Below are 14,279 nucleotides of genomic sequence, written 5' to 3' on the forward strand. Positions count from 1 at the left end.
CGCAAAGACCGTTCCCTCCATGACTACCTGGTCAGGTCCACGCCCCCCTACGACCCACCCTCCTATCCTGGCACTTTCCCCTGCCACTGCAGGAACTGTAAAACCTGCGCCCACACCTCCTCCCTCACCTCTATCCAAGGCCCTAAAGGAGCCTTCCACATCCATCAAAGTTTTACCTGCACATCCACTAATATCATTTATTGTATCCGTTGCTCCCGATGCGGTCTCCTCTACATTGGGGAGACTGGGCGCCTCCTAGCAGAGCGCTTTAGGGAACATCTCCGAGACACCCGCACCAATCAACCAAACCGCCCTGTGGCCCAACATTTCAACTCCCCCTACCACTCTGCCGAGGATATGGAGGTCCTGGGCCTCCTTCACCGCCGCTCCCTCACCACCAGACGCCTGGAGGAAGAACGCCTCATCTTCCGCCTCGGAACACTTCAACCCCAGGGCATCAATGTGGACTTCAACAGCTTCCTCATTTCCCCTTCCCCCACCTCATCCTAGTTTCAAACTTCCAGCTCCGCACTGTCCCCTTGACCTGTCTGGACTTGTCCGACCTGACTAGCTCCTTTTCCACCTATCCATTCCACCTTCTCCTCCCTGACCTATCACCTTCATCTCCTTCCCCATTGACCTATTGTACTCTATGCTATTTTCTCCCCACCCCCACCCTCCTCTAGCTTATCTCTCCACGCTTCAGACTCTCTGCCTTTATTCCTGATGAAGGGCTTTTGCCCGAAACATCGATTTTGCTGCTCGTCGGATGCTCCCTGAATTGCTGTGCTCTTCCAGCACCACTGATCCAGAAAGTGGAACAACAATAGCAGGTATTCTGGATATAATGCAGAAAGTGCAGAATTGGTTCATTCCAAAGAGGAAGAAAGATCCTAAGAGGAGGCAGGGATGGCCGTCGCTGACGAGGCAAGTTAAGGACTGTATAAGAATAAAAGAGAAGTAGTAATAACATGACAAAGATGAGCAGGAAGCCGGAGGACTGGGAAACTTTGAAAGAGCAACAGAAGATAACTAAAAAGGCAATAAGAGGTACAAAGGCAAACTGGCCAAAAATATAAAGGAGGATAGTAAAAGCTTTTTTTAGATACGTGAAAAGAAAAAAAAAATTGGGCCCTTGAAGACAGAAATGGGTGAATTTATTTTGGGGAACAAGGAAATGGCAGAAGAGTTGAATAGGTACTTTGGATCTGTCTTCATGGGGAAGACACAATCTCCCAGATGTAATAGTGGCGGAAGGACCTAGGGTAATGGATGAACTGAAGGGAATTTATATTAGGCAGGAAATGGTGTTGGATAGATTGTTAGGTCTGAAGGCTGATAAGTCCCTGGGACCTAATGGTTTGCATCCCAGGGTACTTAAGGAGGTGGCTCTAGAAATCATGGACACATTGGTAATCATTTTCCAATGTTCTATCGATTCAGGATCAGTTTGTGCGGATTGGAGGGTGGCTAATGTTGTCCCACTTTTCAAGAAGGGAGGGAGAGGGAGGGAAAACAGGGAATTATAGACCGGTTAGCCTGACGTCAGTGGTGGGAAAGATGCTGGAGTCAATTATAAAAGATGAAATTACGACTCATTTGGATAGCAGTAACGTTAGAGTCAGAATGAATTTACGAAGGGGAAATTGTGCTTGACTAATCTTCTTGAATTTTTTGAGGATGTAACTATGAAGATTGACAAGAGAGAGCCAGTGGGTGTAACGTATATCCACTGGCCTTCATAACAAGAGGAATTGAGTATAGGAGGTCCTTTTGCAGCTGTACAGGGCCCTGATGAGACCGCACCTGGAGTACTGTGCAGTTTTGGTCTCCAAATTTGAGGAAGGACATTCTGGCTATTGAGGGAGTGCAGCGTAGTTCACGAGGTCAATTCCTGGAGTGGCGGGACTATCATATGTTGAAAGATTGCAGCGACTGGACTTGTATACACTTGAGTTGAGAAGAATGATCGAGGATCTGATTGAGGTGTATAAAACTATTAATGGATTGGACACTCTGGAGGCAGGAAGCACGTTTCCGCTGATGGGTGAGACCAGAACCACAGGACACAGTAAGGGGTAGGCCATTTAGAACAGAGTTGAGGAGAAACTTCTTCACCCAGAGAGTAGTGGATATATGGAATGCTCTGCCCCAGAAGGCAGTGAAGGCCAAGTCTCTGGATACTTTCAAGAAAGAGACCGATAGCGCTCTTAAAGATAGTGGAATCAAGGGTTATGGGGATAAGGCAAGAACAGGATACTGATTGTGGATGATCAGCCATGATCATAATGAATGGTGGTGCTGGCTCAAAGGGCTGAATGGACTACTCCTGCACCTACTATCTATTTGAGTTAGAGGGTTTGAGTTACAGGGAGAGGCTGAATAGACTGGGGTTCCCTCGACATTTATAAAATCATGAGGGACATGAATTGGGTAAATAGATAAGGTTTTTCCCTGGGGTGGGGGAGTCCAGAAGTGGAGGGCATAGGTTTAATGTGAGAGGGGAAAACTGTAAAAGGGACCAATGAGGCACTTTTTCACACACAAGGTGGTGTGTGTACGAAATTAGCTGCTAGAGGAAGTGGTGGAGGCTGGTACAATTACAGCATTTAAAAGGCATCTGGATGGGTATATGAATAGAAAGGGTTCAGAGGGTATATGGGCCAAATACTGGCAAATGGGACTAATGTAGGATATCTGGTCAGCACTGACTAGTTAGACTGAACAGTTTGTTTCCGTGCTGTACGTCTCTATGATTGAAGTGTGTGCTCAACTGAGGTATTCATTAGATTGAGGTGCATGTTACATTGAAGTATAAAATTGAAGGCCCATTTTCCCCTCAAAGTCTGTGAGAAGATTTGTAGCTCGGGTGCTCGTTGTTGTGGTTCTGTTTGCCGAGCTGGGAATTTGTGTTGCAGACGTTTCGTCCCCTGTCTAGGTGACATCCTCAGTGCTTGGGAGCCTCCTGTGAAGCGCTTCTGTGATCTTTCCTCCGGCATTTGCAGTGGTTTGAATCTGCTGCTTCGGGTTGTCAGTTCCAGCTGTCCGCTGCAGTGGTCGGTATATTGGGTCCAGGATGTGCTTATTGATTGAATCTGTGGATGAGTGCCATGCCTCTAGGAATTCCCTGGCTGTTCTCTGTTTGGCTTGTCCTATAATAGTAGTGTTGTCCCAGTCAAATTCATGTTGCTTGTCATTTTCCCCTCACCAGAGGTCAAGTGACATTCAAGTTACCACCCAGTAGCCTTCTCCCTCTGTCTGAGTGAGAGCAGTCCCATAAGGTCCTTGTGCCCTTATATTTAACTCCTGCCTCTCTGATTTCCTATAAGGGGAGGCCTTCCTTTGGTTCATTTGGAGTTCACCTGGAGGCGAATGGCCAACTACCTGTTGCTGAACGCACGTTCACGTCGGAGTGCGCAGGCGCCATGCGCAACCCCACGTGCGGCATGTGCGAGCGCCATGACGTCATTCAGACACATTAACCAGGGCGCTCGGTCGGATGACGTTTGGTTACTTCGCGCTTTGGTGAGGATGGCCATAGACGACAAAACGGGGTGGGGCTTAACCTGACGGAGAGGCGGAACCGGAAGCTGAACGTTGCGGAGAGGTCATGTCGGTCCTGCTTGTTGTGCCGATTGGTCTGAGGGGCAGGGCGGGGTGAACGTGACGGCTACGTGGGCGGGGGTAAAGACGTCATACACGGGGCGGGTTTTTGACGCCGACTGGGGGCGGGGCTAAACGTCAGGTGTTTGGGCGTGTCGGCGACGTTGCCCTTGGTTACCGGTTGGGGGGGGTAGGGAAGAGCTGGAGGCTGTCGTTTGGAGCCGGGAATGGAGGCGGAGGAGAGGACGGAGCGGTGGCATATCTTCAGCAGTGGCAGCTGTCTCCGCCCAAGGTTTTAAGGCCAGGTTCCCCCTTCCACCTGCCCCCGATCCCACACCCACAGGAGACTAACAACAGGCCTCAGGCGGAGTGTCCCCCTCGTCACCCTCCACCCCGTCAGTCAGTGTCCGCTCGGCGCCTGTGAGTCTGTGAAATCGGGGCCGCGGGCCCGGGCCTGGGCCTCTGCCTCTGCTGAGCACAGAGAGGGCCGCACATCTCTTCCCCGGCCATCAACCGGCGCAGGAAGATGGCGAACGAGCCTCCCGCCCGCAGTCTGGACGACATCGACCTTTCAGCTCTCCGGGTAAGGCAAAGCACCAATTGCCCGTCCCCTCTACTGACTCACCCCCCCCCCCCCCCCTCCCCATTTTTCCGCCGATTCCGATTTCCCCCCACCATCCATTCCCCCTTCTCCCCGTCACCAACCCCGATTTGACCTCTCCTCACAGTTCCCCCTCACGATTCCCTCTTTTCCCACCGTGTCTGACACCTTCTCGCCCCCTCCTCCCCCTCCTCCTCTCCCCCCACGATTACCTCTCCTCCTTCCCCCACCCCCACGATTACCTCTCCTCCTTCCCCCACCCCCACGATTACCTCTCCTCCTTCCCCCACCCCCACGATTACCTCTCCTCCTTCCCCCACCCCCACGATTACCTCTCCTCCTTCCCCCACCCCCACGATTACCTCTCCTCCTTCCCCCACCCCCACGATTACCTCTCCTCCTTCCCCCACCCCCACGATTACCTCTCCTCCTTCCCCCACCCCCACGATTACCTCTCCTCCTTCCCCCACCCCCACGATTACCTCTCCTCCTTCCCCCACCCCCACGATTACCTCTCCTCCTTCCCCCACCCCCACGATTACCTCTCCTCCTTCCCCCACCCCCACGATTACCTCTCCTCCTTCCCCCACCCCCACGATTACCTCTCCTCCTTCCCCCACCCCCACGATTACCTCTCCTCCTTCCCCCACCCCCACGATTACCTCTCCTCCTTCCCCCACCCCCACGATTACCTCTCCTCCTTCCCCCACCCCCACGATTACCTCTCCTCCTTCCCCCACCCCCACGATTACCTCTCCTCCTTCCCCCACCCCCACGATTACCTCTCCTCCTTCCCCCACCCCCACGATTACCTCTCCTCCTTCCCCCACCCCCACGATTACCTCTCCTCCTTCCCCCACCCCCACGATTACCTCTCCTCCTTCCCCCACCCCCACGATTACCTCTCCTCCTTCCCCCACCCCCACAATTACCTCTCCTCCTTCCCCCGCCCCCACGATTACCTCTCCTCCTTCCCCCGCCCCCACGATTACCTCTCCTCCTTCCCCCGCCCCCACGATTACCTCCCCTCCTTCCCCCGCCCCCACGATTACCTCTCCTCCCCACTCCTCTCCCCCCACGATTACCTCTCCTCCCTCCCCCGCCCCCACGATTACCTCTCCTCCCTCCCCCGCCCCCACGATTACCTCTCCTCCCTCCCCCGCCCCCACGATTACCTCTCCTCCCTCCCCCGCCCCCACGATTACCTCTCCTCCCTTCCCCGCCCCCACGATTACCTCTCCTCCCTCCCCCGCCCCCACGATTACCTCTCCTCCCTCCCCCGCCCCCACGATTACCTCTCCTCCCTCCCCCGCCCCCACGATTACCTCTCCTCCCTCCCCCGCCCCCACGATTACCTCTCCTCCCTCCCCCGCCCCCACGATTACCTCTCCTCCCCCCATGATGACCTCCCCTTCCTCCACCCCTACGGCTACCTCCCCTCCCTCCACCCCCCCACGATTACCTTTCCTCCCTCCCTGTGATAACTACCTTCCCTCCCCCCACCCCCTGCGATTACCCCCCCAACAATTACCCCCCCAACAATTACCCCTCCCCCCAACAATTACCCCCCCATGATTACCTGTCTTCCCGCTCCAGTTCCTGATCTTAATTTGTCATTCCCTTCAACCCCTCCATGATTCCTCTCTTCTCCCCCAGATTACCACCCCCCATTCCCCCCCCATGATTACCTTTGCACCCCCCCATGATTCCGACCCATATGTCGGAACCCAATATTAGGAAGGTTTCTGTCTCAATCACCATTACAGGCAGTGAGTTTTAACCCATCACAGTTATATCCCCACACCCTCCATGATTGCCCCTCCCCTGATTCCTGCTAGCCCACCCTCACCACTTCTTCCCTCCCACAATTACCGCTCCTCCTCCATCCCACACCACGTTCCATGCTCCCCCGGCACTGCCTCCTGCAGCCTGCAATTTCCCCTTGCTGTCCACTCCACGATTCCCCCTTATCTCCGTCCCTAGCCTCCACAATTCCCCCACCCCACAATTCCCCATCTCTCCCCTCTGTTGCCCCCACGATTCTCCTTCCACCTAGCCTACCTCTCACCATGCTTACCCTCTCACCATAGCCCACCCTCTCTGCAATTCTCACCCCCGACCCTGAATTCCTCCTTCTCCCCAGTATTGTCTCCCATTTTTGCCCCTCCTCCCCAGCCTCCCTCTCAGTTTCCTGTTAATCTCCCCCCTCCCACCCCCATCTCACGGTTCTCGGTTCCCTCCCCAACCCTGCTCCCTCTCCCCAACCCTGCTCCCTCTCCCCAACCCTGCTCCCTCTCCCCAACCCTGCTCCCTTGCTTTGTTCTTTTTGAACAGCATCCCATCTTAAGGCAGCTACATGCCATGCCTTTTACATAACAAAGGTGGGATGGAGGCTTTTAGAAATTTGTCAAGTAATGTATAAAATTAAAATTTAATTATCTTATATATTTTGGGGAAACCAACATAGTTATTTGCAATTAGTTTTCTTGGCTTTTAAATAAGATTGTGTTTCATTATTTTAGGGGCCTCTATTATACATTCGCATTATAGCCTTTCACATTTGTTTGATGTTGATCTATATTGTACTGTTTAAACATTCAGATGCCCCTTTTATTTCATATATTGTGCCAAGCGACATCTAAATAATTGTGCCCTTTTTTTACTTTTTTGGGATTGACTTCCTTGTAATCTATCATCTGTGATGATTCCAGCTGAATTTTAGTGTCTAAATAGTCGGGTTGAACCCTAGTATTGCATTTCCTCGTTCTCTCTGCAAGGCATTTCTGATCATTTGTTTGCCAGCATCCTTTGATATTATCTGCCTGCATGTATTTGAGGGGCTGAATGATCTCCAGCACTGTAATCACCCCATGACTATAACAGAAGCTCATAGGTACAGATGACCCGATTGACCCTACCCAACTGTGCACCTTTTAGAATTTTGCTTTCTCCAAGCGTTACTCTTGAGGTTTGTTCGATGTGTAACTTCTAAAAATGGTTTTTGGGTAAAACAAGTTCTTTCTCTCTCTTGATGTTTCCAAACTTTTTGTTGGCATTTTAGGCATTTCGTTCTAGCATTGTTGGTTTATATCTAGGGCTGTAGGTTTACAGTGCTTGATAACAGCCCTTTTGTTACATGGATTTTCCAAGGAATTTCACTGGTATTTTGGCAATTGTGTTGTGAATTTTTTGCTCCCTTTGTGTGAGAGTCAGATCTATAGCCCCCCATGTTCACACTAGTCAAAAACGAGCACCAAGCTGTTCTCATCCTGTTTTCCAGCCTTGTCTGTCCTGGCTTCACAAGGATACATCTAATTAATTCTTCAATATTAGGAAGGTTTCTGTCTCAATCGCCATTACAGGCAGTGAGTTTTAAACTCCCGCAATCCCTCTGGATGAAAGAATTTTTCCCCTCACTCTGCTAAACCTTCTGCCCTTTGCTTTAAAATCTGTGTCACCCACCCTACTCATTGATCCCTGCATCAAGGGAAAATACATTTCTTCCTCTCTACCCTGACCATGCACTTCATACTGTTGCAGCGTAACTTTGCTGTTCTTAAGTCCTAAATCTTGGCTAATAAATGTGAGAAGTATCTGTGTTCTTCTGTTATAAAAGTTTATTTATATGTGTCCAGATGAGCGAATTGGTCCCAAGTTCAACATTTCATGAGAATGAATGTCTCTCTAACAATACAGCACTACGTCATTTCTGTACAGGTGTGTCAGGCACAACGTTTGCAGTCAGGTTCTGGAGTCTAGGCTTGAACACACAACCATATGATTCAGAAGCAATCATTTGACCTACTGAGTCACTTAAATCCGGCTGTTAGAACTATTGATAAGTGTGCTATTTGGCTGCCTGATTATCTTTTGGGCAGTATGTTCGTGGATGTTAATGGTTCCCTTTTCAATCAGACCATCTCTTTGTGCTTCCCCCCCCACCCCCAACTCCTAAAACACAGTATTAAAAAATTCAGGAGGAGAAAAATACTGGTCTTTGCAAACTGTAAACCATTGCTTTTACTTCTCCAAAGTCCTTGAAGGTGTTATCACAGTTCAAGTCCAAAGAGCATGGAAACAGATCCTTTGGTCCAACTTGTCCATGCCCAACACATATCTGAAACTGATGTAGTCCCATTTGCCAGCACTTGGCCCATATCCATCTAAACCCTTCCTATTCATATCCCCATCCAGATGCCTTTTAAATGTTGTAATTGTACCAGCTTCCACCACTTTCTTTGGCAGCTCATTTCACAGATGTACTACCCTCTGCGTGAAAATGTTGCCCCTTGGGTCCCTTTTAAATTTTCACCCCCTCATCGTAAACTTATGCCCTCTAGTTCTGGAAAAAGCTCCACCCAAGGACAAAGAACTTGTCCTGTTGCTTTGCACAACTGCATCTTTGTACACTTCCAAAATGTTTTCTTTCCCTGCAACAACCCTGAGGCAACTTTTGTTCAAGTCGCAAACATCCAAGAGAAACTGGTTATGACGATCTATCAATCCTTCCTGTTTTTGATCTGTCTACAATCTTAGACAGGACTGACCAAATCATTTATCCTCCAACAACTCCTCTGTAGTGGCACTGCCTGCACTTGCTTACTCATTCAGTCATTGCTAAAGAATCTCTGGCTGTAGCTTCTCTTTCTAATCCCTCTCCAACTGCTGGATTTCCTGAAGGATCAATCCTTTGTCCTTTTTATTTCTTACCCACACACTGTGGCTCATGAAATCGTTTGAAAATGTGTTGATAACAGTTTGTCATCCAACTACTTGATGACCAGTTTCCTGTTCTAGGATATATGTTGACTGATATTAATGGTTTCCTTTCTAGACTGTTGCTCGTGCACATGTGTATGATGATGCTCCTCTCTCCAGCATATCTTCTGCTTCCTCACTTCCTCCCCCTCACCCATGTCTCTCTCCATTGCCTTTGATTTGTTGTGCCACAGGTATCAAGAATGTTTTTTGATTAAATACTGGAAGTTAGAAAACAGCTTTTGTTTTTGCAATAAATTGATGCTTGGTTATGTATTTCAGCGCATTCTTTACTGAATCAGTGCGAACTTCTTTGTGATTGGTGTCCTACTTGATTCTTGTTGCACCTTCTCCAAAGTATCCGCATCCTTCTGGTAGTGTTGTGACCAGAACTGCATGCAATTTCCAACTGTGGCCTAACTAAAATTTTACACAGCTGTTATGTAACTCACCAAATTTTATATTTAGCACCCAGCCAATGTAGGCAGGCGTGCTATATGCTTTCTTGACCACGTTATCTACTTGTGTTGCCCCTTTTAGGGATTTGTGGACCTGAACACCCAGATCCCTTTGTATGTCAGTGCTCGGAAGGGTTCTGCCATTTATTATATAATTCACACTTGAATTTGATCTTCCAAAATTCCGTCTGCCATTTCTATGCCCAAATCTGCAATCCTGTCGCTAACAAGTCCATTCGCTTCCAAATGTGAATAAATCCTGCCTCTCAGTAGCTTCACCACTGACGTTAGGTGCACCATCCTGTAATTATCTGGATTATTTCTATTTCCTTTCTTGATCAAAGGAATGACATTGGCCATTCTGCAGACCTTTGGAACCTTGCCTGAGGCCAAAGATATCTGTTAAAACCTTCAACTATTTCTTCCCTTGTCTCTCACAGTATCCTGGGATAGTTCCCATCTGGTTCTGGGGATTTTTCTACTTCAGTGTATTTCAAGACACCCAACACTTCCTCCATCATTACATTGACCTGCTCGAGAGTATTCACACACCTTTCCCTAATCTCAGCATCTCTCTTGTCCCTCTGTTTGGTGAATACCGATGTAAAGTACCATATATACCTGTGTAAAAGTAAAGTTTTTTTTTTGATTTTTTGTTTTAAAGGTTTAATTTATGGGGTTGACTATTACATAGATACTACTTTTGAGGGGTTGAAATTCATGCTACAGTCCAAAATACCATATCATTAGCAGAACCCCAATTGATTTCTCAACGAATAAAAGAAGCAACAAAAAAAACAAGCTGAGCTGTACACATGGGAAGGCTGTCACCTAACTCTGACCTGATGCATCTTAAACTTGCATGCCAAATTGGTGTGAATTGTACATCAAAAAAAAATTTTGATGTGAAAAAAAAATTCCTTATTGTAACATTTTTGTGCAGGATAATATTTTGACTCACAAATATTGATCTGTGAAGAACTAAGGTTGACTTTTACACGAGATGTATGGAAAGTTTCAGATTTTTTGGCCGAAAATAGTGGGTCAACTTCTATGTGAGGTTAACTTTTACTGTAGTATATACAGTACTCATTAAGGATCTCCCCCACTTCCTTGGGTTCCACACGTAACCTCCCTTCTGTCTCCTCAAATGGGTCTGTCCTTTCCCTCATTATCCTCTTGCTCCTAATATGTGTATAAAATGCCTTGAGATTTCATGGCCTCTTTAGCCCTGCAGCCTCCCTATTTGATGAGCTCCTTCTTACTTTCTCCATATTCTTCAAAGACTGTCTGTCTGTTTTTAGTTGCCTAGACTTTTGATATGTTTTTTTTTTGAACAAGGCTGATAAATTCCCTTGTCATTCAAGGTTCCTGCTTCCTGCCATTCCTGGCCTTCATTTTCACAGGAACGTGCCTTTCTGCATTCTAATCAGCTGGTTTTTAAAAGGCTCCCACATATCAGATGTGGATTTGCCCTCAAACGCTCGCTTCCAATCCACATTCTGCAATTCTTTCTTAATTTGGTTATAATTGGTCTTCCCCTAGTTTAACACCTCCATGCTCGTCCTTATCCATAATTATCTGAAAATGTACACAGTAATAGTCACTATTCCCGAAATGCTCCCCCATTGAAACTTTGATCACTTGACTGTGCTCATTTCCCAATACCAGGTACAGTATGGCACCTCCCTCATTGGACTATCCCAATATTGTTTCAAAAGACTCTCTGGATATACCTAACAAATTGCTCACCATTCAAACCCTGGGTACTAAGGGAGTCACAGTCAGTGTAGGGGAAGTTAAAATCGCCCACCACAACAACCATGTTATTTTCACATCTTTCCAGAATCTGACTACTTATCTCTTTCTCTGTCTCCTGTTGGCTGCTAGGATGTCTGTAGTACAAGGTAAAAACAATGACTGCAGATGCTGGAAACCAGATTCTGGATCAGTGGTGCTGGAAGAGCACAGCAATTCAGGCAGCATCCGAGGACAGGCAAAATCGACGTTTCGGGCAAAAGCCCTTCATCAGGAATAAAGGCAGAGAGCCTGAAGCATGGAGAGATAATCTCTCCACGCTTCAGGCTCTCTGCCTTTATTCCTGATGAAGGGCTTTTGCCCGAAACGTCGATTTTGCCTGTCCTCGGATGCTGCCTGAATTGCTGTCTGTAGTACAATCCCAGCATTGTGATTGCACCCTTTCTCTTCCTTAGCTCTACCGAAATACCTCACTGCAGGATCCCTCCAGGGTGTCCTACTTCAGTACAGCTGTAATTTGCTTCCTAACTGGTAATGCAACTCTCTGCGCCCCCCACCACCTCTTTTTGCTTCTTTCTCTGTCCCATCTAAATAATTATTTTTTCCGTAATGTTAAGCTGCCAATCCTGTCCCTTTTTAAACCATGTCTCTGTGATAGCAACAACATCATAATTGCCTGCATTAGTCCAGGCTCTAAATTCATCCATTTTATGTGTTATACAGCTTGCATTGAAGCGAATACAGTTCAAACCTCCAGTTTCACTGAGCTCAGCAACCTCTCCCTGACAGTTCTTCCTCATAGCTATGTTTGCCCTAGTCTCGAATTCTTCCCCTATCTCTACACTTATTGACCTGCTGTTTTGGTTTCCAATCCTCTGCCACACAAGTTTAAACCCTTTCACGTGGCACTGTCACACCTCCTTGCCAGGATATTGGTGCAACGGTTCTTCTTGTGCAGATTCCATCTTCCATGGAGAATATCCCAATGATCCAGTTATCTGAAGCTGTACCCCCTACATCATCTCTTTAGCTGCATGTTCAATTGTATTATGTCACTGTTTCTAACCTCAGTAGCATGTGGCATGGGGAGTAATCCTGAGATTACAACTCTAGATGTCTTGCTTTTTAGTTTTCTACCTAACTCCCTGAATTGTCATTGCAAAACATTGGTCAATCTTCCTAGCTATGTCATTTGCACCAATGTGAACAACAACTTCAGCTTGTTTACCCTGCAGTTTCAGTTTACTGGTGCATTGTCTATGGCAGCACTTTGAATGATCAAAGATGATTTGCTCGCACTTTCTTCTCATTCAGTATAAATTCAGTATAAATTCTGGTTCCCTTTGGAATGTGATATTCTTGTGTTTGTCCTGAGGAGTGAGGGGTGAAATACTTTAACAGCATGACTTTTTTAGTTACCGAAACAATTTGATTCTCTAGCGCTGCCTAAAGGCACCCAACCTCCATCCCTGCCTCAGTTCAGCAGTTTCTGAAGTCGTGTCCTTTTGTTGGCTCTCAATTCTGCCATTCTCAAGTGCTCTTGGCTGACCTCCAATCTCCCACCCTCTAAACTTGAGCTCCTCTGAAAGTCTGCTGCTCGTGTCCCAACATAACAAGTCTTGCTCATACATCACAATTGTGCTTGCTGGTTTTTTGCCATTTAGAAGATTCTTCTTTCCATTATACAGGTGCCTGTACTATTGCTGCTGTGCCTACAGTTTGCTCCTTGAGCCCCTTTTTGGTCACCTGGTCTAATATCTTTTATGGGTCAGAGTGAATTACATCAATAATTCTAAGATCAAATTGTCGATGTGAAAGCTTTAAATCCTTTAAGTCTGTTGTACCAGTGGGTGAGACCAGGCTCACCTCACTTCCTCCAACAATCATATCAATTCATCTGTAGTGCTGCTTGGGATATTTTACTGAAGGTATTGCAAAAATGCAAGTCCAGGCCTTCAAGAGGTGGCAGGAGAGGCACTTTATATGAGCCATAAAGTGTCTGATTTAAAACACTTGAGTTTCTGGAAACTCCTTGTCCTCTAGTGTATTGTATGGTGCAGTAGGAAGTTTTATTTTGATGTAATAGTCAAGTATTTTACTTTAAGGAATCTGCGGTTCATTTCAAAACACCAAAGGAAACCAATCAAAAGAGGTACTTCCTGCTGGCGCACAATTGACTTTTCAGTAACACTGGGGACAAATTCCTAAGTTGATACTTCCTGTACCTATTATAAGGTGTTTTTTGATTTGGAAAAGGTCGATGTAACGTTTACAATGCAGTTCAGATGTTTATGTTCACCTAGAAGTTTTGTTGGGCAATATTTAAAGTTTCCCCATGTGCTTATGCTGCAAAAACTAGAACTTGCTTTGTTACATAGAGAATGATGGGATGAAATAATAATATTGAATCTGAAGGGTTGGAAGTTGTTTATGGAATTTGTAAAGTTTTTCATTCATGGGATCAGGACATTGCTGGCCAGACCAGCAATTATCGATCATCTCTAATTGCCCAGTAGTCAACTAAAAGTAAACCACATTGTTGTGGCTCTGGAGTCACGTGTAGGCTAGACTGGGTAAGCATGACAGTTTCCCTTCCCTACATGGCATTAGTGACCCAGATGGGTTTTTCAACAATCGGCAATGGTTTCGTGGTCATCACTAGATTCTTAATTTCAGAGTGCTGGAAAAGACAGCAGGCCAGGCAGCGTCCGAAGAGCTGGGATGGGGGGTGGGACTGGGGAGAAGGTAGCTGAAGTGCCGTAAGTAGATGGAGGTGGTGAGGCAGGTGTTAGGTTGGAGAGGAGGGTGGAGCGGTAGGTGGGAAGGAAGATTGACAGATGGGACAGGTCATGAGGATGGTGCTGAGCGAGAAGGTTGGAACTGGTATAAGGTAGGGGAAATGAGGAAACTGGTGATGCCTACATTGATGACATGAGGTTGAAGGGTTCTGAGGTGAAAGATGAGTCATTCTTCCTCCAGACGTCTGGTGGTGAAGGAGCAGCGGTGGAGGAGGCCCAGGATCTGCATGTCCTCGGCAGAGTGGGAGGGGGAGTTGAAATGTTTGTCCATGGGATGGTGGGGTTGATGGGTGTGGTGTCCCA

General features: G+C 47.3%; 1 protein-coding gene across 5 annotated transcripts in view; it reads left to right on the plus strand.

The window, feature by feature from the left end:
• Nucleotides 1–3,792: 3,792 nt before the first annotated feature.
• Nucleotides 3,793–14,279, plus strand: part of LOC122548353 (misshapen-like kinase 1) — a 309,681-nt gene continuing 299,194 nt past the window's right edge. For 3 of the 5 annotated variants that reach the window (XM_043686889.2, XM_043686890.2, XM_043686894.2), the window contains exon 1: nucleotides 3,793–4,186. In XM_043686889.2, coding sequence (XP_043542824.2) covers nucleotides 4,130–4,186 — 57 coding nt within the window. In that variant the 5' untranslated portion in view covers nucleotides 3,793–4,129. The remainder of the gene's footprint in view (nucleotides 4,187–14,279) is intronic. The other 2 variants (XM_043686891.2, XM_043686892.2) reach the window with 1 other exon arrangement.

Source organism: Chiloscyllium plagiosum, unplaced genomic scaffold (genome assembly GCF_037043375.1).
Source record: "Chiloscyllium plagiosum isolate Xiang-an unplaced genomic scaffold, Cpla_swu_hap1 HiC_scaffold_44, whole genome shotgun sequence".
NCBI classification, from domain to species: Eukaryota; Metazoa; Chordata; class Chondrichthyes; order Orectolobiformes; family Hemiscylliidae; genus Chiloscyllium; species Chiloscyllium plagiosum.